A 27190-nucleotide genomic window follows, 5' to 3' on the forward strand; every position below is an offset into this window, starting at 1 on the left:
ATCCCCTTTTCTGTTCAGGGCTCAAGCCATGTGGCCCTGTCCAACATTAAAACCATCTTTCCAAGCAGCCTCCATGTCTCCAGTGTCTTTTCCCCCACTTGGAGCCGAACCCAGAAGGACATTTCTTTCATCACAGTGAGAGAACGAGCTCCGTGTTCCCTTTTGGAAAGCTGAGATTTCCCCCACGCGTTTCCCAGGATTTTAGCGAGTCTCCTTCTCTCAGGGACGGGTCGGGCGCTAGGACCCAAACGACGAAAAGCCAGGAAGGGCGGCTTTCTTCATAGACGGAGGCGCTTCAGCTTCTAGTGACGTCACAGAGGCGGGGCTCATTTTCTCGCTGCTTGGGGGCTGCCGCTGCCAGCTCCTTGTTTCCAGTCGCGGCGGGAGCAGCAGCGGCGGCGGCAGCAGCAGCAGCAGCAGCGGCGGCGCCTGTGGCTTTGGGAGCAAAGGAAAAGGGCGCAGCGCAGCTGTGGCTTCAGCGCAGGCTAGACCAGGAGCGGCGTCCCGGGCTGGGAATCCCTCGAGCAAGAGAGGGGGAGAAGATGCGCGATTCTTGGGGCGAGGGGCCTTGGCGAGAACCCAGGTAAGGAGAGGGCGAGCCCCCCCTGCCTTTTTCCCCTCTTTCGGGGGGGAGGATGTAAAGGTTTCTCCGCCCGTTTGACCGCTCCCTCCTCCGCCTTTTGGACGCTGGGCAGTTTGGCGGAGTTGCTAAGGGAAGCGTGGAAGGGAAGCAGAAGTCGCGGTTGGTGTCAGAGCCGCGGTTGGCCATTCAGAGAAGAGTGGAGAAAAAAACCACTTAAGAGGAAAGTGGCTTTTTCACTTCCTCTCGCTTTCTCTCTCTCCCCTCGTAAGGCGGGGACTGGGGCTAAAATGATCTTCTGGTTAAAAATCTCCGTATTTGCGGTTCCAGTTATTGGCAATCTGGTCTCTTCAGCTGAAGAGGCAGAAAGTCTGAAAGGGAGTTCCTGGGACCTCTCTCAGAGAAAGCAGACGTGTTTCTTTCATCTCTGCATTTCACTACTTTTCATGATTTCATAGAGCCATTTCTCACTACTCTTCTTGTTTAACTGTACAGGTGATCTTTGACTTGCAACCATTCCCTTAATGACCATTCAAAGTTACAGTGACGCTGAAAAAAAGTGGCCCATGACTCTTTTTCATGCTTATAACCGTTGCATTATATCCCCATGGCGATGTGATGAAAATTCAGATGTTTGACAACTGGCATGTATTTATGACAGTGTCGTGGGGTCATTTTGCAATCTTCTGACAAAGTGAAGGGGGAGCCAGATTCACTTAATGACTAATTTAACAATTGCTGTGATTCACTTAACAACGGTGGCAAGAAAGGTTGCAAAATGAGGCAAGGCTCACTTAACAGCACTATCTGTATTAATCTTCCTCTGCAAGCAGTTTCCCTGGCAAGAAGTTAGTACGGCATGTTTTGAGGATTATTTAGAACAGTTACATGAGTTTTTTTAAAGTTGCACGCCCTACAGCGGAATTGGGTCTACGGGTCCCAGAATTCCCTGCGATCTGACTGGGCATTCTGGGAAATGCAACTGTTGTATTTGTAGTGTGTGTGTGGGGAGGGGGGGGAAGGTGAGTTTGTTAATTAAAAGCAATTTTGATTGTTGGAAATAACTCCTAATGAAAGGAAAACAATGACAATGTAATTTGCTAGATAAGAAAGTTATTAAGAGTTTGATTGGCAAGTGAGGTATTTTGAAAGAGATTTTCTCTCTTGTGTACAAGGAGGAATACTTCTTGCTTATTTTCTGAAAAGGGATATAATTTTAAAATACTCTGTAACCACGCTAATTTGAGTAAAAATCTTGTTTGTATTGCTGTTGACGAAATACGTCAACAACAGTTTATCAATCTCTGTTGAATTTCTACTCATTAAAACTCATGATTATAGGAATTCTCAACCAGGGAAAATCTATTTTGTAAGAGGTGAGCCATGTTAGTTTGATGACTAAAAATCCAAAGGAATCTGATAGCACCTTTCTCAATTAACACATCTAATTAAAAGCTACTAGAATGCTTCTGATTTGTCTGCCATTAAAATATGTGCCTTTTTATTATGAACAATAGTTGTCTTAAGTATCAGTCCTAAAAGTGTTATATTTATGCCATTAATTATAAGTATGCATCCGACCTGTGGGTTTTTTTTTTACTATATTATAAAACTATGCAGACCTTCCTTTAATGAATTAATTTGAAAAAGCTTGCTAGGCTGGAACTCAACAAATGAGCACATTTTGTATCATGAGTATATTAACCGATATTTTGTTAGAAAGCTTATTTTTAGGATTGTTATTCTTGACAACTCACATATTTTGTTTGAATGTCAGCATGTTGGAACAAGCACTAGTTTAGACAAATAGATTGCCTTTTCCTCTAGATCATTATGATTTGACTAATTACTTTCTAATTATGCAACTGAATATTTCCAGGCAAGTTTTGAGTTTGTCTTATCTCACTTTGTTTTTCTAGTTAATGCTTAAAGAATGGCATACGTCCTATTGGAAGATTAATCAGATATGAATACAAGTCAATAAATCCCGAGGAAGTAATAAAGGGGCTTCCCTTTAGTTACCAACTGTCCTCATGCTGTGGGACATCATCCTGCCCATGATGGAAGCAGATGGCTGGGAATGGCTGGTAACGGCAGTTCAACAGTTGATATCCTGGGGGGCTTCAGCAGCCATGATGTTTGGAGGCGTAGTGCCATACATCCCTCAATACCGTGATATTAAAAGGACACAGAACGCAGAGGGCTTTTCAACCTACGTGTGCTTAGTATTATTAATTGCAAACATTTTAAGGATACTCTTTTGGTAAGTTGTTTCTTTCTTAAAAACTACATTTCTCTCTGTACTTCTGAATGTTCTATGAATATCTGAAAAAAGAAAAATGTGCGTGTGGGAGAGAGAGAGAGAAAAGTGGGGAGGAGAGGGAGATTGATTTACTGTGCTGCCAAATTCCATGAAACTCCTTTGAAGTATAAGTAATATATCAGCTGCATTTGGCTTCCCTCTGGGTCCTTTGTCAATATTTCATGAGTATATTCAAAAGGCTAACTTGGTTGAAATCCAAATGGCATTTTTATGGTGGCCCTAAACCTGTGATACCTAATGAAAGTCCTAAATTTGTGATATCTAATATTTTGAAATATATTGTATATGCTGTATTGGAAAGCTTGCATATTTTAGTCAGCCTGCAGTTGCCAGGATTTGAAAACGTGTAAACCTAAACAAAAGCTCTTTTGAAATTAGCTGCGGAGGCTTTAGCAATATTCATCTGGCAGACATAGTATAAGCTTAACGCACAATTAAGTGTATTATGAAGAATAAGGCTCTGTGGCATTTTAGAACTGAAGGGAAAAAGATCCTTCAAGAGCAGGCAAAGACCAATCGGGCCTGCCTGCCTGCAACTCCTTAAATCAAAAGTGTCTTTACTTCAGATCAGATGGCAGTCTTGTGATCCTTGGGAAATGACAAAGTTGTTTTAAGGGATTGCAGTCAAGTGCTGTGTATGTATTCCCGTATACTCCAAAGCACTTTTTACCATGAACTTTGAAGTTTGCTCAGTCCTACCAAAGAATAGCCCTGTGATGTCGAACCTAAGGCACGTGTGCCACGGATGGCACACGGAGTCATGTGGGCATGTGAGGCGTTGCCCTATGTCCGCTCCAATGCGCTTGCGTATGCTGGCAAGGTGGTTTTTGGCCTTCCAGAGGGCGAAAAACGGCCTCTCCCTGCCCTCCCGAAGGCCGAAAAACAGTTGGCCAGTGCCCACATGCATGCTGGAACTGACATAGGGTAATGCCTTGCATGCCCTCAGATATGGCTTTGCCTGCCTTGCCATAGGTTTGCCATCACAGGTCTAGCCTTCAGGAAAGCTGTAAAAACTTGGCTGTTCCGGCAGGCCTGGCGCTGTTGACCTCACTGTTGAGGTCCAGCCCCGATTAGAATGAATGTATGAGGTGGTGTTGTTTTTAAACTGTTTCTTTTGTTATGTGTTTCGTTATGTGTTTTTTCTCTTTACTTTTGTAAGCCGCCCGGAGTCCTTCGGGATTGGGCGGCATATAAATGTGTCTAATAAATAATAAATAAATAAATAAATAGTAGTTAACACAACGTGCATGCACGGCCTTTTGGCACCCGAGCAGAAAAACGTCCGCCATCACTGGAATAGCCTAAGCTAAATAACGTTTTTTTAAAAAAACGGTAAAAATTTCCATTGTCCATTTGTGTCCAACTCTAGGGGTCAGTGCTCAATTCTGTTTCCTAGCCTAAGGAGCCAGCATTGTCTGCAGATGCTTCCATGGTCATGTGGACAGCATGACTATATGCTGGGGCGCACGGAATGCTATTACTTTCCCACCAAAATGGTACCTACAGTATTTATGGGGCATTTTATGCTTTTGAAGTGCTAGGTTGGCTGGAGCTGGGGCAGGAATTGGAATTCACCCCGTCACGTAGTACTTGGGTCTTGGAGGGCCAATCTTCCGATCCACAAGCATCTTAACTGCTAGGCCATCATGCCCCCCCACCCATTATCTGAAATGAAATGATACAGTATTATGCAAATATTGTATTCACAGTATTCCACTAGTCCATTTCTTCAATCTGTAGATTGTTGTGGCTAATTGAGAAAGTTGTGGAGCTTTAAAGCCTCAATGATTTAAAGGTTTTTGTAGACTATTGTGATCAGCAAAGGTTTATATAATGTTAGAATGGCAACGACAACTTTCATGTTTTTATTGAACAAGATATATCTTTCTGGAAACTGGCTGTTATGTGTTATGTACAGTATACGTGTTTCAATTATATAGCAGCATTGTAAGATTCTCTTGTACATGTCATACTCCTATGAGAAAGTGCCAGGCGTAAAATAAAAATAATGTAAAATTAATCTAATTTTAAAATTCACATATTTCCTGAATGCGTTTCAGTGTAGCTCGTGCTAATCATGCATGTACTAGAATGTAGCAAAAGGCTCTGTTTGATGACAACTGTCTAGTTTGGGATAATTCACAAATTATCAGATTATGACAGACCAAATTTATGTGTAGGAATTTATTATGTACTGTGTCTGTCATATAACATTTGAAATGTAACAATATCGGTCTTAATATCAAATAGCTCTATGATTTAGTGGGTGGATGAATAGCACAGTCATCTGTCACCTTTTTCTTCAACTTCAGAAGACTTTCATTCTGGTCTTGAAGCAAAGCATCTTTCATCACAATATAACTAATCAATGTTTATGACTAAACATAAAGGAAACCATTAGCCCTATACATTTAGTTTGATTCATAAATCTTTGTGGGAAGGGCTTTCCTTGGATTTTAATTTGGTTACAGATGACCTTTTAGGAAGTATTGCTATAACTTAAGAATGTAATGCAGAATAAAGCACTTGGAGACAAATAGAAGTATTGTTTTTTTCCTGTGATTGCCTTAAATTTATCTATCCACCATCTACCATATAAATGTATTTATCTACCATCCACCATCAGGATCTGACCTTCAAAAAAGATTGGCTGCTACTTACCTATTTCTTTCTTGGCTGCCTGAGGAAGAATTACATTTTTATTGTTTGCTTTATAGTTGTGTTTGGAGATCTGATCGAAATTGACCTTTCATTAAATAATTCTGTGTAAAGGAATAATGAATGTTCATTGAATCCTTATTGAGCCACGCTGATCAAGACTTTCATTGAAATTAGAGATCAGAATGAAGCATATTGTACCCTTAGAAGTTGGTGAAGTCTCTTTTGTTCCTTTCAAAGTGTCTAGTGTACAGGATGATAAGAATAATAGTTGGTTGGCATTTGGAACATCATATGTTCCCTCTGCACCTTCTCTACCAGTTAGATAAATGACAGATACTAGTTATCTTTACTTTTCCTATGGTGGTTCCCCACACAAACCAATGTAACTATTTCAGAGCCTCTGAATTACTGTACTGTAAATAGATTATTACTGAGACAATTTATGTGCTTTCATTTTTTAAGGGACTATGTTTCCTGATTGTTATTACATTGTTGTAATTATGAAATATAAAAAAACCACAGCATCAAAGAATCTTGAAAATACAGCATCTTTGTGCAAGTCAGATATACTAGATCCTTTTTTAATCCAAAGAATTAAATAGGTAGGGAGAAAAATTGTCTGTGTGCCTTTCTTTGCATCTCTCATCCTTCCCAATTTTTCCTCACAATAAACCTTTGGAAGTGGTTAGGCTGAAAGATGGTGACTATCTCAAAATCTTAATTCAAAGAATTTAATCTTGCTTCTTAATCTAGCATTATACCACATTTTCTCCCAAAATTTATTGGTGAGTGGCTAAAATGTTCCATGTTTAGCTGTGATATCAACAATATTTACTACTTCACACCTTGAGCTGGTCTAAATTTTAATTGGAGTATTCATGAGCAATTAAGGAAAACTTGAAAGTGAAGACAATAGGCAGAAACTTTAGGAAAAAGAATGCCTAGGAGAAGAAAAAGGTTAAAATCTTTTAAGTAATAAAAATAAGAAATCTGCCTTAATAAATATAAGACAATAGATGCCTTCCCAAAATATATTCTACATCCTTTTATAGAAATATTATAGATAGGTGTTAATGAAATTTGAATATGTCTCTAGTTCCAATTATGCCTATTTAAAAGTAAGTAATTAATACAAGACAGACAAAATACATGTCTTATTATGATGAAAATTGGGGTACAAATTGTAGAATTGAATTTGGGCAGTTCAGGAGCATTACTCTTTATGTAGTTTGTGATGTTCCTTAGTGTAAAATCTGTGTTTTATAATTCATATTTTTAAATCAGATCAAAGCGAACAGATAATTTAAGCTTGGACATAACCATCTGTTTTTAAAACAGGATTTGATAAGATTATGTAATATTAGGCTCTCTTTTTGCTAAGAATTATTTTTTCTTGGTGAAAAAAAATACACCTGAATTATTCATAACATTAGTTGCTGAGCTGTTTGATTGGGTACAGTTACCTGTACAGTTGCTGAGTTATATATTTCTTTAGATAATCTAAAAGAATTATCAGGTTTCTTCTATTAATGTTTTGTTAGCAATGAAATTAGTTGAGTGCTTTCCTGTTTCTATGTAATTGGAAGGGGTGGGGACAGGGTTATTATTTTCCGGCCATTAGAAAACACAGCTCCAAGCTTTCCCAGCAAAGAATAATTGGCAAAAATAAGGAACAAGGAGGGCAGATTGTAGCAGGCAGAACAGACTAATTAGATTATATAGCCTACCTGAAAGCCTTTCACCTTGAGTGTTAGACAAGGGGATCACTGAGTCCAGAAACCCCTCTTTTAAAACTAGACCTAAAACATATAATAGCACAAGGCTATTATAAGATGGGCTTTTTAGATTGATTTATCAATGACAGGTGTTTAAAAATACCAACTATGACCTTTAATCGTGCATTTCTTTTATGCCAAGTAGTTGCAGGATCTTCTTTCTGATGATGGTTGTATTTTTTGTTAGTGGTGAGTCCAGACAGTGCTGATATCCTCTCCTCAAGCCTTTTTAGATTTTATAATTAATTATGGGGGAAAGGCTGTATTTTAAAGGAGTTTTAAAAGGTTGACTCATTCAAACATCTCTCTTCCAAGCTACCCTGTTATAGCATAGTTCAAGAAAAGGCAGATAATGTTTTGAAATTCCCTTTTGCGTTTTCTCTGGATATCTTTTGCCTCTCTCACACACACAGGACAAGACAACTCTACATTAGCCTCTAGTAGATAATTTGATCAAAACAATTTACTGGAGATCCTATCGTTTATATTAATACATGCTGAGAGAAAGTTCAGGAAATGAAGAATTGTATTAGTGTTCATTATTATTGAATCCGTTTGTTGAATATTGTTAATGGGCTGCTTTTAGAGAAAGGATTTCTCTAATTTCTCAATTTAATCTGGTTTACAGGTAGTCCTCGACGTACGACCAAAATTGAGCCCAAAATTTGTTTGCTGAGTGAGAATTGGTTAAGTGAATTGTGCCCCATTTTATGACCTTCCTTGCCACATTTGTTAAATGAATCACTGAAATTGTTAAATTACTAACATGGTTGTTAAGTGAATCTGGCTTCTCCATTGACTTTGCTTGTCAGAAGGTCGCAAATCACATGACCGGGGGCACCGCAACTGTCATGAGTCAGTTGTCAAGTATCTTACTTTTGATCATGTGACTAAGGGGATGCTGTAATGGTGTGAAAAAGGATCATAACTCCCGTTTTTCACTGCTGTTGTAACCTCAGTCAGTCACCAAACAAACTGTTGTAAGTCAGGGACTATCCGGATTATGCTACTGCTTTCTCTTTTTCCAACCAATAGGCAATGTAATTGTGGCTTGTAGTTAAAAAACACTGTGAATGAAAATATTTAAAAATAGTTAAATAATAATAAACAGTTTGTCCTTGAAAGTGGAATATCCTGTTAAAAAGGCTTTAAGCATACATCTGTTCATATTTGTTTGCCTAGAATAATAAGTCTTAACTATATATAGATCACAGTGCATTAATACTCACCAGCTGCAATAAGAGTAGAATTATGATTATCATAAATCCAACATGTTGCAGTAAAATCAGTGCACGGTGACTATGTTTTACAACTTTATTTTCAAATATATATTGTTTATCAGCAAGAATTATTACTGCTTATAGAGATTTCTGGAAGAACTTCAATAGCAAACATTTTGTCTTTATTTCATTTCTGTACTGGTCCTTCTGTTAAGAGAACCAAGACTTATTGCAAATCATACTCTGGGTTTATGATCATAAACCTGATGCTACACTGTCGGTTTTCAAGTCCAGTTATTCTGTCAACCTTACTAAATTGACATCAGCAAATAGAGGGTAATTTTAATCCTGATTCTAAGGAATTGTTGAGTAGGCTTCATCTTAAATGTATCCTTTGCTTGGCTCACAATAATATTTGCTAGAGCCATGTTGTTAAAAACATATCACATTATTTGATTTTGATTTAATGTGTGGTATACACCTTGTTTATGGGGGTTATTTACTAGATCTCAGGTCATGTAGCATGATTAGTGATCCCAAAGAGCTGTTCATTTTCCTTGAATATTGAAAAATGGATTCTCTTATACTCCATAGTTTTCAAAGCTCTTTTCCTTTCATGTTCTTCCTGTCAGATACACTTGATCTTTAGTTTCTATAGCTCCTTATTCTGCACCTTTCTTTTTATCCCTTCTATCTTCATCCCAAAAATCTTCCTTGTTCAGGATTTGACTTGTCAATCTATTGTCATTTTTGTTTGATCAGGCACCATGTTTCTTAGCATCCATCCCTTCCTCACTCAATGGAATCGGTATCTTCAATATCAGATTGATTTTTCAACTTGCTCAGAGATGTTTCTTTCTTGACAAATCCAATTCTTTTTAAAGAAAAGAACATTAATTTTCATTCATATACACAGAGAGATGTGTACACACACACACACACACACATACACACCCTAAATAATTCAGAGATGATTAAGGATCTGGAGGCTGAATCGTATGATGAGTGAGTAAGGGAACTAGGTATGTTTAACTTAATAAAGAAAAGACTTAGAGAAATCTTCCAATGCTTGAAGAAAAGGGGGTCAATTTATTGTCCTCAAGGTAGGAGAAGAAGCAATGGGTGGAAGTTTGTCAGAGAAGATCCAACCTGGAAAAAGAGAGGAATTTCCTGACAGTGAGAATCATTTATCAATGAAATGATTTTCCTCTGGAGTTATGGGTGTTCTATCGCTGAAGACTTTCAAGGGAAAACTGGAGAACCATTTGTCTGGGATGGTATAAAGACTCCTGCCTTAAACAGGAGCTTGGATTAGAAGACCTCCAAGATCCCTTCCAGTCGTATGACTCAATTACTACAGGAAGTTGATTGGAGTTAAGAGCAGAAAATAGTACAATATCATTTTTTAAATCAGTTTTTATGCTTTGTTCAAATGTAATTGACCTGGGTAGGTTTCCCCCCCCCTGTGGATTTAGAATTAAATTACATTGCTACCTATCCATAGGACATGTGAATAATTATTTGTTCTGTGTGTGTAGGGTCATTCATATGCTTATGGCATAGTAAGAAAAATTGCCATTTCATGTACGATGTAAAAAAGTTTTCTAAAGTCGGTGCTCTGCAGATATTTTGAAGAACAATCATACTGCAATTTTGGTAATTGCTTAGAGTGCCAAATGCAATTAAAAAGTATTAAGTTGAGAAAGACCAGTGTAAGATGAGATGCAAACAAGATTTTACAATGTATTTTACAGCACTCAACTTTATCTTTCTGGAATGGGTCATGCAATATTCAGAAGGTGGAACACATTTTGTTCTTGATTATTTCTCTGATACCCTTAAATTAGGTTAAAAAAACATCCTGTGGGTTCCGTACTTTTGCTTTATAGTACTCATTTTATAGATTGAGGAGTACTGTAAATCCTTGCATAGACAAAATTAACATTACTTTTTGATGGCTGTGTAATGTCTTAAATCTAGCTCTGGTATTTAGGGGAGGAGACTTGTCATGTATTGCTTGCCCTTCCCTTAATTGCATTCTCAGTTTGGCTTGCTGTTTGACCAAGCCCTGAAGAAAATTATATTAAAAAGGACTACTGTAAGGACGATAAGCCCAAGCAAACAAAGTTAATATGTAGTCCTGGGTGTTCCCTGAACTTGGTTGTTTGGTTTCATATACTTCATTACTTCATTAGGCAACATCCACAATGCCCTTTTGCCACTTATGATGTTAACTAGTTAGGTAATAAAACAACTGCCAGCAAGCAAACAAGCAAGCTCAGAAAGCACCAAGGATGCCACAGTTTAACTCTGAGCTACAGATATTCTCTTCTATTAGAAAAGCTTTTTTTCCAGCCTCTCCATCTATATGGTTCATTGAATTCAAGCAAGATCATGGGATGTATAACAGAAGCATATTTGCATTAAATATGCCTGGCAAGCCCTTTTGACAGTTAAATGAGCAAGCAAATATTCACCTTCTTTGGAAATGTATTTTGGTCATTCTCAGAGGAAAAGCTATTATCCAAACCAGCAGTAAATTGTATTATGTTTATCCTTGAATCTTCTATTATATAACCGTTTACCCTATATTTTTCTTCATTAATAATTTCATACCAATATGTAGTAGGAAAATCTTTTTTCTTTTCTTTTCAATACCTTATTGTTCTGATCCCCTCCTCTGTCCAGTAACGAAAGCTGAGACGAGCTTAATTAGAATGTCCTTTAATAACAAGACTAGAATCTCAGTGGCTGAAAGCCAAGCAAACAAACAGATAAGGACCTTGGCAGCAAGTCCGACAAACCTTGGCAGCAATCCAGCCTGCCAAGTTAGTTACATTCTCTTTAGTCAATGCGTTGACTTTTGCAAGAAGGGCATGTCACAATCAGTCTTTTTTATAGTCTGGAGAGGAGCCTAATGACCATCAGCTGAGTGCAATTACCTCCTGTAATTGCGCAATTATTCCTGATGCCTAATAGCTCTTCAATGGCGTGTATCCAGGAACAACTCACTGCTGGCTTCTGGATCGCTCTCCCTTGTCTCCTCCTCACTGGTCCAAGGCTCAGGCGCCACCTGGTGGCCAACAAGTCTCTCTGCGCCCTGCTCGGAATCGGAACCCTGTCCAGGATCCTCCACCTCCTCCAGAGCCGACTCAGAGGGCCCCTCACTGTCAGAGTCTGGTGGCAGCTCCAATGGCACCTGCTGGGTCACAACACCTTATTATATACTCCTTGATTGATAGATTATGCGCTGTCAACTTGGTATCAACTTTTAGCAACCACATTCATCTTCTTTGATGAACTGCCCCAAATCTGGTCCTTTAGGTCAGTGGTCCCCAACCCCCGGTCCGCGGACCGGTGCCGGGCCGCGGAGTACCTGGCACCGGGCCGCGCAGTGGCCGGGGGCCATGATCGCTGCAGCGGCCGGGGGCCGCCACCAAAGGACCTTCCCGGAGTTGCTTTTCTGAGCAACGGGGAGACAGAAGGGACAAAGTACCGTCTGTTTTGCCCATGCCACGAGGGCAGCAGGAAGACTAGGACAGGGATCTCCTCTTGGCTCCAGCCAGGGAGAGAAGCAGCAGAGAAAGGTAAACCAGCATTTTATATTTTATTTGCTTTATTTGCTTTGCGCCCGAGTGGGGCGGGGAAAACACCTTGCCAGAGGCTGCTGGAGAACTCTTTCCAAAGAGAGGGTCTGGGAACTGGGCGGGCGAGATTGGAGCGGGGAGCCAGGGAGCGCACTTGCTCCCCTTTCCCATGGCCTGCCTTTCTCCACGGAGCCTGTGGATGCGGCTGCTGGCTGTGCAGGTGGCCTGGAGGGAACCCCCGAAGCTCCTGGCATGGCCCTGGCATTGGAGATCCGCGTTTCCAAAGCGTAGCATTATTTCACTCCTCTCCTGTTTTTTGTGGGGGGAGCTACGAGAAGCGGGTCGTGGCACTTGGGGAATATTTGTGTCCCCGGGAGATCTGCTCTTCCCCGCCCCTTACCTCCGAAGGGGAGGCCAGGCGTGGGAGAGAGTGCTAATGATAATGACCGATTCCCTCCTGTTTCTGTGGGTTTGGGGGGGTGGGGAGAGAAGGTAGTTGCAGAGCCTGGACTGAAGTTAGGAGGCTGACTCGCTACAATAAGCAGTGACCATTATTTGGAGGAAGAAAAAGCATAGCAGTGCGACGGAGATTCACTCTTTCAGAACCTGCATCATCTTTTTTTCAAATTAAAAAAAAAAAGCCTTTTAAACATTCTTATTCCTAAAGGCAAAAAACCCCATGAGGCTTGCTGGAGAACGGAGCGGAGGTGACGTACGAGGGGGAGGCTGGGCGCCATGGTGGGGGAAGCTGTTGCTGAAATAATTCGATCTGTCAGGAACTCGGAGGTGGGGGGGAGGTCAGTGGGAAGCCTTTGCCGGCCCAACGCCAGCCGTAGCTCTGAAGTTGCTTTCCTTTCTACTGAATCCCCTGCTCAGCAAAGCAAGTTGGGGGAAATCCTTTGCGCCGGCTAGAAAAGGTCTTCACTCACTCCCTCTTGCAGCACGCCCCGATGTGAAAAACGCCGAGATCGGCACACTTGGGGCTGCTGCTGCTGTGATGTCCAGGGAGGCTCCGCTGGTCTAGAACCCATCCATGGGGGGAGGGATCGTCTTCCCGAATGGGCTGGTAAGGGGATAGAAAAGGTTTTTCTCCAGTTCCAGGTTTCAGCTTCTTGGCTCCATTATCTCATTATCTCTTTCCAGCTTCTTTTGTTGAGCCTCTAATTAAGGTTCATTTTTATGCCTTAATAAAGATCACCTGGTTAAAAAGAAGGAAGAGGCTCCACTGGTCCGGAGCCCATCTGCAGGTTGGGAAGGAGGGAGAGACAGACAGAAAAACAGACAGACAGAGACACAGAGGGAGATGCACACACAGAGTGAGTGAGTGAGTGAGTGAGTGAGTGAGTGAGAAACAGATAGACACACACACATACATATACACACAGAGTGACAGAGAGAGGAAGGGAGGGGAGAGGGATAGAGTGATAGAGAGGGAGGGAGAGACAGACACACACAGTGTGTGATTAAGTGAGTGAGTGAGAGATAGACACACACACACACATACACACAGAGTGACAGAGAGAGAGGAAGGGAGGGGAGAGATAGAGAGAGAGAGCTTTCAATTTGTAGGGATGTAACCTGGCTGTTTTTGCCTGCTCTCAAAAAGATGAGCAGGGTTGAACCTGGCTAATAATTGGAGGGGAACCCACCTGGGAATCTCAGTACTGTATATTTAATAGTAAAATATTAAAAATTGTCCAAAAGCAACAATGACAATTTTCATACTACTGCTAAGAAAATTACGACACATCAATAAAATTATAGGAGCTGAGTTTAACTCAAGAGAAACTTTTCTAAAGGTAGACAGTTATATAACAATTCCACAATTCTGAAAGAACAAGCTTGTTCTATATGAAATTTAATGCTACAGTAGAATGAAGTAACACTGAAGGTAAGTGCAGGTAGTCCTCAATGCACGACCACAATTGAGCCCAAAATGTATGTTGTTAAGTGAGAAATTGATTGAGTTTTGCCCCATTTTACAATTTTTCTTGCCACATTTGTTAAGTGAAACAATTTTTTTAAAATCAACCCCCCCCCCCCCCCCCCCCCGTCAATGGTGTCCCTTACCTAAAAGTCCACTGGGTAATTTTGGTCATTTGCTCTCAGATGAACCAATCTCACTGTTGTTGCAGGAAAAAATGGCACAATATTTATTTATTAGACTTATATATGCTGCTTTGGGCTTCTGATGTTCGCTGCAGCGCAAAGGCTCCTGAGCCGTGCGCAAAAGCTCCTGGGCCATGCGCAAAGGCTCCAGGGAAGAGAGGGAACAACGCCCACCCCCCACCCCTGCGCGCGCTCAGCGGGCCACGGTAAAATTATCAAAGGCTGACTGGTCCGCGGCGATAAAAAGGTTGGGGACCACTGCTTTAGGTCTTCTAATGATGCACCTGTCACCAGAGTAAATGAGTCCATCCAATTTGCTGCTGGTTATCCTCTTCTCTTTGTCTTGCCTTTCCCAGCATAAGAGCCTTCTTCAGAGTGCTAAGCCTTTACAAAATATGTCTGAAGTATGATCATTTGAAAAGGGACGCGTTGATGTTGGGAAAGAGTGAAAGCAAAAGGAGAAGAGGATGGCAGAAGATGAGCTGATTAGATAATGTTAGGGTCATAATGGTCATAAATATAGAGCCAAGGTGGCGCAGTGGTTAGGGTGCAGTACCGCAGGCCACTTCAGCTGACTGTTATCTGCAGTTCAGCGGTTCTAATCTCACTGGCTCAAGGTTGACTCAGCCTTCCATCCTTCCGAGGTGGGTGAAATGAGGACCCAGAGTGTGGGGGCGATATGCTGACTCTGGAAACTGCTTAGAGAGGGCTGAAAGTCCTATGAAGCGGTATATAAGTCTAACTGCTACTGCTACTAAATATGAACTGGTTGCCAAGCATGCTATGGGAATAAGCCAGGATGCTAAGTTTACCACTGCCCTTCTTGGAACACACTTTGTCTCCCCAAACTTGAATGACCCAGAGACAGTTTAAGTTCTTAAATATCAAGTGAGTCTTTTATTGCTTTGTGTGCTGTTAGCTTCCAGTGTTCTTTAAACTGTATTTCTTAATTACTGATTATAGTTTCATTTTTGGATTGTCTGAACACATGCCTTGTTAATCAACTGCAGAGGTTAGATCATTGGAATTGATGCTGAAGTAAGCACAATTGGTCACAGCTGCCATAGTGCAAATGACTATTACAAGGCCAGGTTTTTTTTTAATGATAGTAAACATGAATATTAAGTATTACTTCAATATATTTGAAAATGTTTTGTGAAGCTGTTTCAGGTGTATGATTTTATTAATGATCAGTTAAGGCTTAAGAGGAGCATGGATCTCCCTCTAGTGGTTTTAGTGGGAGAAACTGATTTTGAATGTATAGATTTAGGTTCATTGGCAAAAAAAATTGTATTTAAAATTAAGAATGTCCAGTACCACTATTTTACAATCTTTTCTTCACTGTGTAAGGTTAGGAAACTCAGGGAAAAGTTACTCTTAATTTGTTAATTTTGTTATCCATTATTTGTTATATTTTTTTATAATTATCCAGAGCAGTTTATTTGGCATCTGATGTGACTTTGTCAAAAGATTATCTAGTTAATAGATTTATATTCTGGTTCCCTTCCTAGAATTAAAATGGTGACCGGCTCTTGGAAGAATTTGAATATCAATAAATTAATTTATATCCATCCTGGAATTTGGTTTTATGAAAGTCTTTTATTCTTTTAGTATTCAATCACTTGATATCTCTTTTTCTTCTTTTAGGTTTGGGAGACATTTTGAGTCACCCTTACTATTGCAAAGCATTATAATGATAGCCACAATGTTATTGATGCTGAAACTGTGCACTGAAGTACGTGTGGCCAATGAATTGAATATAAAACGACGCTCCTTTTCAGGTTGGTTGAAATCATTGCATATTGGTTCTGTCTAACATTATTTCTCCTCTCTTTTCTTTGGCTATATTATATTCTGGCAAAACTCTGTTTTGATGGTTCAAGATTTAAAGAGCGTTCCAATTGAGGAAATGTGATTTATTGTGAAAATATTTGTTTTTATTTGTGTGTATATGAATATACGTCAAATCCTAATTAAAGCAATTCTCATCCAGTGATCCTATTTATTTGAGTAGTGAACTATAGAGTTGGTTTTGTTCTCCTTTGCAAAGTTATAGAAGAAAGATCTTCCCGATTGCTGCTATATACTCATATGCTTCTTGCTGTCACATTCATTGCTCTAAACTCATGTGGCATCCACTGAATTATCCTTTTGTACTCATTGTTCTGCTCAGAAGCGTAACATTCCATCGTTTTATGGATCAGTCCTTCCATCTATCATGAATGTCTGGTTGTGATAACAAACACTGTGATATATTAAATGATGAATTGCAGGACAAGCTAGTCAGCACTCTTATCTGTTAGAGGTTCAGATGGCTTCCATCAAGTTATGTGTGACCTTCAAATATAAAATATGGGAATAGGGTACGACTATCATATGTGCATATATTTTCATTGCGGTAGAAAAACATTCTATAGTTTTCTCATTCTTCAGCTTTTGGGTGTGTTCGTTCTTCATTGTGTGATAATAAAGTTCGTCGATAAAAGAAATGAGAGAAAGAGCTGATGTCACGATCCCATGAAAGATATGTATAATTTACAGACCTGTGTATGCTTTTTTCTCCTTCCTCTTCAGATACGGCAGTTTTTCTCAAACTTGGAAACCATTAAGATGTGACTACTTCAACTTCCAGAATTCCCACTGGGGAATTCTGGAAGTCGATACATCTTAATGTTAGATAGTGAGATATGGCAATGCAAAGAAAGCAGACTTGCTAGATTTCCTTCCTTCCATCTGTCCATCCATCTGTATGTGCATTCATTCTATTAATTCTCTTAAGTTCATATTTTCCACTTTCTTATTGAATGCTTAGCTTCAATGTCTATGCCAGGGGTGTCAAACTTAAGGCCTGCAGGCCAGATCCAGCTTTCAGGGTACTTAAATCTGGTCTGCGGGGCTGCCCTGGAAACAGTGGACCAGCCCGAGCTTGGGAGGGGCAATGTACAGCACCCCTCCCCCCATGCTCTGTTTTTTTTCTGCTAGAGCACTAGCAAAACAAACTACTAGCAAAAGTGGATCCCCGCCCAGGCCACCACAGGTGCCTCTGACACGAGTGATGCTGACCTGCCTCCACCCCCCCCCCCCAGGTAAAACACAACCCTCATGTGGCTCTCAGTGAATTCGAGTTTGATAGCCCTGGTCTATACAACCAGGTTCCTTCACGCATGGAGCTGATTCTGAATGGGAATTAATGATTTTCACATTGCCTAACACTGACAGAATGGGCAGTTGCACAGAAAAATGTATTACATGAAACAAATCTTTAATGGGAAAATCTCAGAGGATCAGTAAACAGTCTGCTCTGTGCTGGTTGGAATATTTATTAAATTGTTGCAAATTATTGAACCTTTCCATAAGCTTTTAATTAAAGAGTAAGATGCAGTCTCCTCTTTGCTTTTTAGTCAATATTGAGCTTTCATCCTTGGACTTTTTCTTGAGTCACCTGCTTTATGACATTAAACCCAATCTGTAGCTCAGAGCCACTTTATATAGCCTACATTTCTGACCTGTTTATACAGGCCTGTATATGAAATCTGTCCTGCATAAGAAGAGTAATTCGCTTAAATATATCCTCCTTATGATTATCATAGTGAGCAGTATACATTAGAGGTTTTTCTGAAATGTCTGTTTCTAATTTTAATGCAGTATTTTTTTGGTCATGTTCTTATATGATTTAAAACACTGAGTTCTATGAATTAATGATGTGAAATATCCAAAAACCTGTCTTGATAGTTTGCATTGTTTTGTTTTGAATCCATGCTTTTTATTTTTATAAATGAGTTTGGAAATGTGAATGTTTGGATTGGTGTGTGTGTATGTAAAAGATTACATGTAGTGATTGAAGGCAATTGTTGACTTTATTTCAACATTCATCATATAGCAATTTCCTAGATTTGCAAAATTTAGAGAGAATTGTTTTGAACAGAATTTAGCTGCTTTTATCCAACAATAGATCTTGTTGGCTACAGAGAACGAAAACACTTGCTGGTTTTGTAGCTTTATACCACTTTGGCTAAGGGAATATAGCTTAAGATTTTATTTGTATTCATTTTGTAATTCAATTATTGACATTTCATATATGCTTGTTGTACATATTTATCTCTTGAATTATTGGCTGGATTGTAAAGCATCATTTATCAACAGTCTCAGATGAACTCTTACATGCTTTTTTGATTTTAGCTAAGCTAAACCTTTGCTTATTTTTTTCCCCACAATCCTCTTAACGAAAAAACATGTAATGCGGTGTAAAAATAGATAACTAATATAACTTCTTGATACTGATCTATGCATTCAATATTTGCTTAAGCTACGGTTCTTGTACATTCATGCTTTCTAAATGTTTCTTTTGCTTTTCTAAATTTGGGGGAGCACAGTATATGAATGACTAATATCGGAATCCAGCAAATTAAACTGGTTTTTTTTTAAATATAAAAAAGTATTCTAGCATGGTGACTGCCATCAAGCTACCTTAACTTTAAGCTAATTTAGAGCACTTTCAGCACTTGCTATTATGAGGAGTCAAACTACCTTTGTTTTGTCTTTGCTTTCTCTTCAATATTTTAATATAGCTGCAGATAGTAAGGATGAAGAAATCAAAACAGCTCCCAGGAGAACCTTTCTAGGTATGTACTTTAGAAACCCTTGTTGCATGAGGGTGCCATTGAAACACCATCTGTTCTCCATTCCTTTTTTCTTTTTGCTTGGGATTTAGTTTAGCGTGTTGGGGTTGGTTGGTTTTTTTGCCATTTTAGAAATGAATGCATGCTTATCATTTCTAAGAAGAAACTATCCGTGCTACATCTTCTTAACAGCGACATGTTCATTTGGGTTTTATGACTAATGGAGAAAGCACATTCAATTTGGCTCCTTATGTGTTTCCCATATATTCCCCCCCCCCTCCGTTAGTTCCATGACCAGACTTGATATTATAGAATTTATCCTGTTAAGTTTACTTTATTCATCGTATTTCACTCAATAATTTGTGTTTCAACAATTTGTGACAATTGGATGTGCGTGTGTGAACAATATGCAGATACATTTAAAAGCATTTGTATTCATGAGTGTGCACGTGTATGTATTATATGAATCAATGCACTGCAGGGTGAAAGTCTCATTTGAAGGTTATAAACTAATCTGTCACAATGGTGCATTGCGTGTTGATGGATAGATATTTTTGACTTCCCAGTCTAGGGATAAGAACTGGCTCAAAGCCATCTATCTGGCCATAGCCCTGGCTTCCCTACTACTGTTAAAGTTGTTGTTGTTGTTGTTGTTGTTGTTATTAAACACATATGCCGCCCAATCCTGAAGGACTCTGGGCGGCTTACAAAAATAAAGAAAAAAAACACATAACGAAACACATAACGAAAGAAACAGTTTAAAAACAACAACACCTCGTACATTCATTCTGATCGGGGCTGGACCTCAACGGTGAGGTCAACAGCCCCAGGCCTGCCGGAACAGCCAAGTTTTTACAGCTTTCCTGAAGGCCATGAGAGTGGGTATGGTCCGGATCTCCGGGGGTAGCTGGTTCCAGAGAGTCGGAGCAGCCACAGAGAAGGCTCTCCTCCGAGGGCCCGCCAGCCGACACTGTCTGGCTGACGGCATCTGAAGGAGGCCCAATCTGTGGGATCTTACTGGCCGCTGGGAGGTATGTGGCAGCAGGCGGTCTCGAAGGTTTCTACTGGTTTAGGTTTATTTTTAAAATTTCTTTACTTGATACATAATCTGTGCTTTCCCTAGGTTGGAGTGTTATTTTCCAAGTCAGTTGAGCATTTTAGAAACTATTGTGTGGGAACTGTGGATAGTAATAATTATCATCTTGAGATAATCATATTAAAATGCACATATGGATGTAAAATCATATCACAACGCACATATTTCAAATATCAGACTTTCAAATGTCATACATGATTACTTGCACTGATTACCTGTCAGCTTCCGAGGGCTGATTAAAAGTCTGGTCTTAACATACCAAGTGTTGTAACACCTAATGGCTGCAGGACCACCTCTCCCCACTACAGTTTTCCAGACTACTTTATTCATGCTAGAAAAATCAGCTGGTTATCCTCCATTTTGGAAAGGTTAGTGTCAACTCTGAAGCGAACCTGACTGGGGCCATTTGGAGGCTTCAGGATTGCCACGACGCAAAGAAGGGATACGGAGGGAGGACATAGTTAGATGGGGGTTTTGTAGCCAAAACAAAATAGCTTCCTGTGAGAACCAAGGACATTCGAACAGGTGGCTAGAAAAAGGAGGAGTGAAGTAACCAGGCAACTGGCCAGCACCTTGATTGGACAATGTGACTGATTGTTTGGGGAAGAGGAGGGGAGGGGGCTTTCACTTTTTAATTAGGTGAAAACCGCGGGAACTTTCAGAGTCGGTTTTCACCAGTTGTGCCAATATGATCTCTCCAATAAAATTGTTGTTTGAGGAATCTGCCTGCCTCGCAGTTCTGCTTTCTATGGGGTTATTACTTAGAACGCTGACATTTAGAAGACCATAGCCAAAAGCACTGCCTCCCATAGATGGAAAAGTGACACTATTAAGAGATTGGTCTTTACTCAACATTGTGTGCCAGGTGCATATAGAGGGGTTTGGGGACAATACCTGTTGAATTATTGCTGAACAAGATGCCACAAGAAATGACTGTTTGAAATGTGACTCTTCTGGAAGGGGTTTGGACAATGTGTATAGTATGTTATTCTTTCCAGATGTGCTAGATGGTAACTTCTAGTGGCCACAGGGGCTCAGAGTTTTGGGAGTAGTAGTCCTGCACATCAGAGTGCTCAGAACTATAGCGTTATTTGGTTTATATAAATCAAAGGACAGTAAAAATGGTAGATTATTTGAAATAGTCATTTGGCATTCACTTCAGAGTATAAACTGCTGAAAGGGAAGTACAAACTTCCCTTTCAGCAGTCCAGAAAACTACTTAGTGTCCTTAATTGTTCCCATCACCACTACCAAGAAAAGCAGTAGAAAGCTTTTATCCACATGCTTTATCCAGAAATCTAATTGCGGTAATGCCAAGCAGCAGCTACAATATCCATTTTTCAAATGGAAACAAAATATTGGTCAGGCTTATCTATGCAAAAGTAATAGATAAAAATGGATTCCTGTGCAGATTTCTGCTCTCATTAAGCCTTTGGCTTATTTGGAGCTAATAAAAAAAGGACAATTGGTTGGTCTTAATCATTGAATCTCTCTAAGAAAGAAAATTCAATTAAATAACATTCAATGTGTTGTCTTAAAAGAACCTTTCTCTAAGTCAAGAGATAGTGCAGAAACTTTTTACTGTAGAGTTGCTAGCACCTGAAAGTTGTTCTGTATTAATGCTATTGTGGTTTAGTTGCATTTTTGTTTGATGGCTAAACATGATTCATCTAATAAAGCCTGTACTTGATTCTCAATTAGCTTTTAAAATTCCTTCCAACTTTAAACTTAACCCAGATGCTGACTAGTGTGCATTGTAATCCCCACTCGGCAGTGCCAGTGGTTGAGATTAAAGAACCAAGGCTGGGAACTGTTAATTTAGGTAGTTGCTGCGTCAGGTCTTTAGCTTTTAAAGCTAATTTCCTTTTTATTTGAATGGAGAACAAGTACTTGTGTTACGCCTCTTGTTTTGTTGTCATCATGCTTTGAAGTTACTCTCTTTTTATGATTTGGCTAGTTTGATATTTTTTCCTACTTAGTTTTTCTGTTTCTGTTTAGCATCCTGCTTTAGGATCGTTAAAACTATATGGTGATAATATTGATAAATAACATTTTTCCTGGTAGTAAACACTCTTGGGGAGCTTCAGATGTGGTAATTATTGTCATTGAAAGATGCCTCTTGTTTCAGTTGAGATCTGTACATGATAGAAGTGTGTAAAGAGAAACTTCACAATATATGGGAGTTCAAATGAAGTTCCTCTCTCATCTTATTGTTAAAACTGCATATTTTGCAGGCATAGTTGTTTTGAGATCTGCTTTGGCTGTTTCTCTGTTCATGTGCATGCACAGCGAGTTCTTTCTTGTTCATGCTGAAACAGTCAGGAACAGCTTCCAGAACACCACACGTATGAGCCACGTAAGGAACATAGCTGCTTTAATTTAGAGCAGAGGTCTTCAAACTTGGTAACTTTAAGACTTGTGGACTTCAACTCCTAAAATTCTCCAGTCAGCTCTGCTGGCTGGAGAATTCTGGAAGTTGAAGTCCACAAGTCTTAAAGTTGCCAAGTTTGAAGACCTCTGATTTAGGCTGAAAGAGAAGAGCTACATTTGCATCCTCTCTCAGACCAATTAGATCACACAGGTTGGGTCTCCTCTGGATTCCATCTGCCAGCCAATGTCAGCTGGCGACTCCCCGGGGGAGGGCCTTCTCTGTTGCAGCTCCGGCCCTCTGGAACGAGCTCCCTGTTGAGATCCGGATCCTTACTACCCTCCCGGCCTTCCGCAAAGCCACCAAGTCCTGGCTGTTCCAGCAGGCTGGGGGGAGCTGAGAAGCATCTACCTCCACAGAAATTGTGAATGTTGGTTTTGTTTTTAATATGTTGTCTTTGTCTCATTCCCCCCTTTCCCTTGTCTTTTGTGAGCCGCCCGGAGTCCTCCGGGAGTGGGCGGCATACAAGACAAATAAATAATAAATAAATAAATAAATAAATCCTGCAAATATCAAAGCACCTCTTGAATTTGTTGTTGTTAGTTGCGAAGTCGTGTCCGACTTATTGTGACCCAATGGACAACGTTCCTCCAGGCCTTCCTGTCCTCTACCATCCTCTGGAGTCCATTTAAACTCACACCGACTTTTTCAGTGACTCTATCCAGCCACCTCATTCTCTGTTGTCCCCTTCTTCTCTTGCCCTCAATCTTTCCCAGCATTAGGCTCTTCTCCAGTGAGTCTTGAATTAGGAATATATAAAATTAGTTGCACGAGCATTCCATATGCAGAACATTTATTTGGGATGGTCTGCATCTAGACTGAAACTCACAAACCTGTGTTTTGAGTTGGGAGAGAAAGGGAACAGGCCAAAGACATTAACTAATTCAAAAGGTGCACAACACGGCTTAGTGGAGATAAGGAAAAATGTGCTGGGAAGATGGGAGGCTGATGACTGGTTCAGTAATGCTATACTTAAACCCAAGGAGAGAAAAGGAAAAGAAGGAGCCAAGGTGGCGCAGTGGTTAAATGCAGCACTGCAGGCTACTGCTAGATCAGCAGTTCAGCGGTTCAAATCTCACCGGCTCAGGGTTGACTCAGCCTTCCATCCTTCCGAGGTGGGTAAAATGAGGACCCAGATTGTTGGGGGCAATATGCTGACTCTCTGTAAACCGCTTAGAGAGGCCTGAAAGGCCTATGAAGCGGTATATAAGTCTACTGCTATTGCTATTGCTATTAAGAAAATCAGCAGGTGAGATGTAACCCAAACCATGAAGAGAAAAGAGGGGTGAGATGTACTGGCCGTGTCATCTTTGCCTGAAGATTTAGCCTGAAACAGCAGAAACAAAATATGTCTGAATACTCTTCTGCTGAACTGGAGCCCACCTGCAGTTTTGGAAGAAAGTCCAAAATACAATTGGGGGGTGGGGAGTGATGAGGTTAAAGAAAATACAAATTCTTTTTTCATACCCAGCTTTAATATAAATGATAAACTTTCCTATTGATTGCTTTCGGAGCTGGTTGATATGATTTGTCATTTTGGCTATTGCCAACTGATTTATTGTGCAATATTTTTGACCATAAATTTGTTATGTTGTTCTGGGATATTAACATCTATTATTATAGCTTTAGTGGTATTATATTTATTTTTCATATATATATATATATATATATATATATATATATATATATATATATATATATATATATATATATATATATATATATATATTTAAAGTCACAACCCCTGGTATGCCCAAATATGGGAGGAAGTTCACTGCTTCCATTCTCTGTCCATCGGCTTGTCATAAGAGACCATCCAGACATAAACCCAATATTTTTACTGTTGCCTTTGTTACATTTGTGTTGTATTTGTGCTGATAAATAAATAAATAAAGGGAGACTAGTATAATCTATTTCAAGCTATTTAGCTCTTATCAGCTAGCCATACCCTTACTGGGATTGGAACCTGTGCTGTATTTATTTATTTATCAGCACAAATACAACATATATATATATATTCTAATCATTATTAGGGAAATTGTTTTTCTAATAATTCCTATTGTGGGATTATTATAAAAGATTGCAGCATATTCATCTGGAGAGAAAATTATTGTTGCTGTTATCAATTCAGCTCAGGTACATAGATATAACTTGAATTGGTAAAGATGGTCTTTTTAAAAATAACTTACTATTTTCGAGGTGGGAAAGCCGTTCTTATTTAAAACCAGCCAGGAAGGGTTTTTTCCTAGCTTTTCCTGTATTTGAAATTTCACTGCCCCGCACTTCCTATAACAATGTCCTTTCCTTCTTCCTTTCCATCTGTTGAAATTACCAGCCAGTTTCCAATTATGAATGTTAATCTAATTAACATTTTGCATAGATTAGTGTAAGATTTTGCCCGCCTAAAGGAAATCTCATTTAAAAATGCAAGATTAAATATAAGTATCTTAATTGCTTGGTGTATGAATATTTCATACTGTTGCCCTATTTTGCAGGGTCCTACTTTCGCTAATGATGATAGAATCTAGTCTGTCTCTGTAACTATTATATTTTCCATTCCTTATTGCTCTGAAGGAGGCCAGCTGAAACAGTATGTGAGAGTCAGAACTGTGATTTTTCTAACAGAGTACCATTAAGCTAGGACTCTCAATTATAGGATAATTTTTTTGTCTTTGATATCTAATGCTGTGATTTTGCTGAGTATGCGGTTCTTTGAGGTTTCATTCTAGCTTTTAATTTTATGATGCTTGCATCTTGAAACTGGAAAACAAGAGAGACGATTTAAAAAGGAAGAGGAATGAAGACATATTCTGTTTTAGTGTTCCCCAAGTTAAAACTGCATCTCCCCAAACCACCAATGGAATTGTTTATCGATTATTGGAAATTTTACTTTTAGAGTGCGCTGTAATTGGGTACCCTGCCTTAACTTGTTGCTCCTTATGGGTTCTTTCTCCTGAAATTTCAGCTGTATAAATAAAATGTTACATTGGATCAATGATAATATTCAGCAAGGATTACCTTTTCCCATTTAGAGTAAAGAGGATGAAACATTGGAGGATTAATTTATATTAGTCTTGAAACTAAAAGTAATAAAGTAAGGTACCACAGATACAAGTGTTGTTATCACAACTATTATAGTCTTTATTGGTTGTGATAAAGTCATGGCCATTGGCTATAGCAGGGAAGTTCAAGTACGAAGCCTCTAGCAATAGATTTATATACCGCTTCATAGTGCTTTCCAGCCGTCTCTAAGTGGTTTACAGTGTCAGCCCCCAACAATCTGGGTCCTCATTTTACCCACCTCAGAAGGATGGAAGGCTGAGTCAACCTTGAGCCGGTGAGATTTGAACTGCCAAACTGCAGCTAGCTGTCAGCTGAAGTAGCCTGCACTCTAACCACTATGCCACCTCGGCTCTAACTAGTTTTTCCTCTCAGTTGATGTTGTGTAAAAAACTTAAGAATCTAGGTAAGTAACAAGAAGGTCCCAAAACATTTCTCTAGCTTAAGAAACACAAGTGAAAAAGAACAGATCTGATTATGCGGTCATGACCCCAAATACATGTGGCAGGTTTGTGTTTCTCCTGCACACTGCTTAGAGAGTCCAAGAATGGGTATTATCACAGTCTGCTTGCCCTGGCTGGACTGAGAATTTTTTCTGGGGAGACGTGGCCACGCAAGGAGGCATGGCCAGGGAAAAGACTTCTCAGTCCAGGGCAAGCAGACTGTGATAATACCCATTCTTGGACTCTCCCGCAGTGTGCAGAGAAGGACCCTTCAGGTAAGAACCAATGGTCTTTTTGTCTCAAAACAAGCTCTCCATGAAGCAAGTGCAGGCTTGTGCTGGAAAGTAAAATCGTGCAAAACCATGTTTCAGCTTATAAGGCAGGATGAAGATTTATTAGATTTAAACAAAACAGGAACAACAACAGGAACTGAAAGAGAACATAAAGATCTATTAGAATAAGAATCAAACAAAGCAGTGAGAAAAAGAGAGAAAACTAAGAGGTATAGAAGATAATCTTCCACACTGTTGGAATTCATCAATAAGCTCTCCGAGAAGGGCCTCAAATTTCTGAGTTTGCAAGGAAGAAACACTAGACTGGGCTAGGCAGAAGATGCGCAATGCAATTCCTATCTACAAGAAGGCAAAGGAGAGTTAGGTGGTTGATGACTCCTTACTATGAAGAACAAATATGTACAATCTGGATTCACTGGCTCATGAAGTACAGTTGGGAGCAGAGCCAAGAATGAAAGAAAGTTGCTATGACTCATTAAGCAATTGACATGTATCCCTTCCTGTTCTTTTACATCAGAACAAGTGATAACTATCAAGATCAGGTATAACCACGTCTTGGGCTGTGAAGATCTGTGAAGGGAACTGGGATATTTGGGAGCTTGGTAGGTATTTTCATACACCCTCCAATTAATGAAAGGTGATGAAGAAGGAAAGAAGAATTTTGCAAATGATTTGTTAGAGTAGTATTTTTCAAACTTGGCAATTTTAAGATGGGTAGATTTCAATTTCCAGAATTCTGGGAGTTGGAAGTCCACACATTTTAAAGTTCCCAAGTTTGAAAAACACTGTGTTAGAGCAATGGTCCCTTGGGAGAGATTGGGTCTCTGCTGTGCTTGATCAAATCATGTGAAACTTGGTCAAAAGGACCTTACATTGAATCTTGGGATTGGGGAAGGAAATCTATAAATAAGAATTTATGTACTCTAGAGGCGAATGGAAATAACTATACTAGAACCTATTAAATGGTTCCGTGAATAATCGGAAAAAACCATTAAT

General features: G+C 39.6%; 1 protein-coding gene across 2 annotated transcripts in view; it reads left to right on the plus strand.

Annotated features, from left to right (window-relative positions):
• The first annotated feature begins 373 nt into the window (after positions 1-373).
• The window catches only part of SLC66A2 (solute carrier family 66 member 2), a 67352-nt gene continuing 40535 nt past the window's right edge, over positions 374-27190 (plus strand). The window contains exons 1-4 of one of the 2 annotated variants that reach the window (XM_032223111.1): positions 374-583; positions 2500-2843; positions 15903-16036; positions 18824-18877. In XM_032223111.1, the coding sequence (XP_032079002.1) occupies positions 2614-2843; positions 15903-16036; positions 18824-18877 (418 nt within the window). In that variant the 5' untranslated portion in view covers positions 374-583; positions 2500-2613. The remainder of the gene's footprint in view (positions 584-2499; positions 2844-15902; positions 16037-18823; positions 18878-27190) is intronic. The other variant, XM_032223112.1, reaches the window with a different exon arrangement.

The sequence above is a fragment of the Thamnophis elegans genome, chromosome 8 (assembly GCF_009769535.1).
Source record: "Thamnophis elegans isolate rThaEle1 chromosome 8, rThaEle1.pri, whole genome shotgun sequence".
NCBI lineage: Eukaryota > Metazoa > Chordata > Lepidosauria > Squamata > Colubridae > Thamnophis > Thamnophis elegans.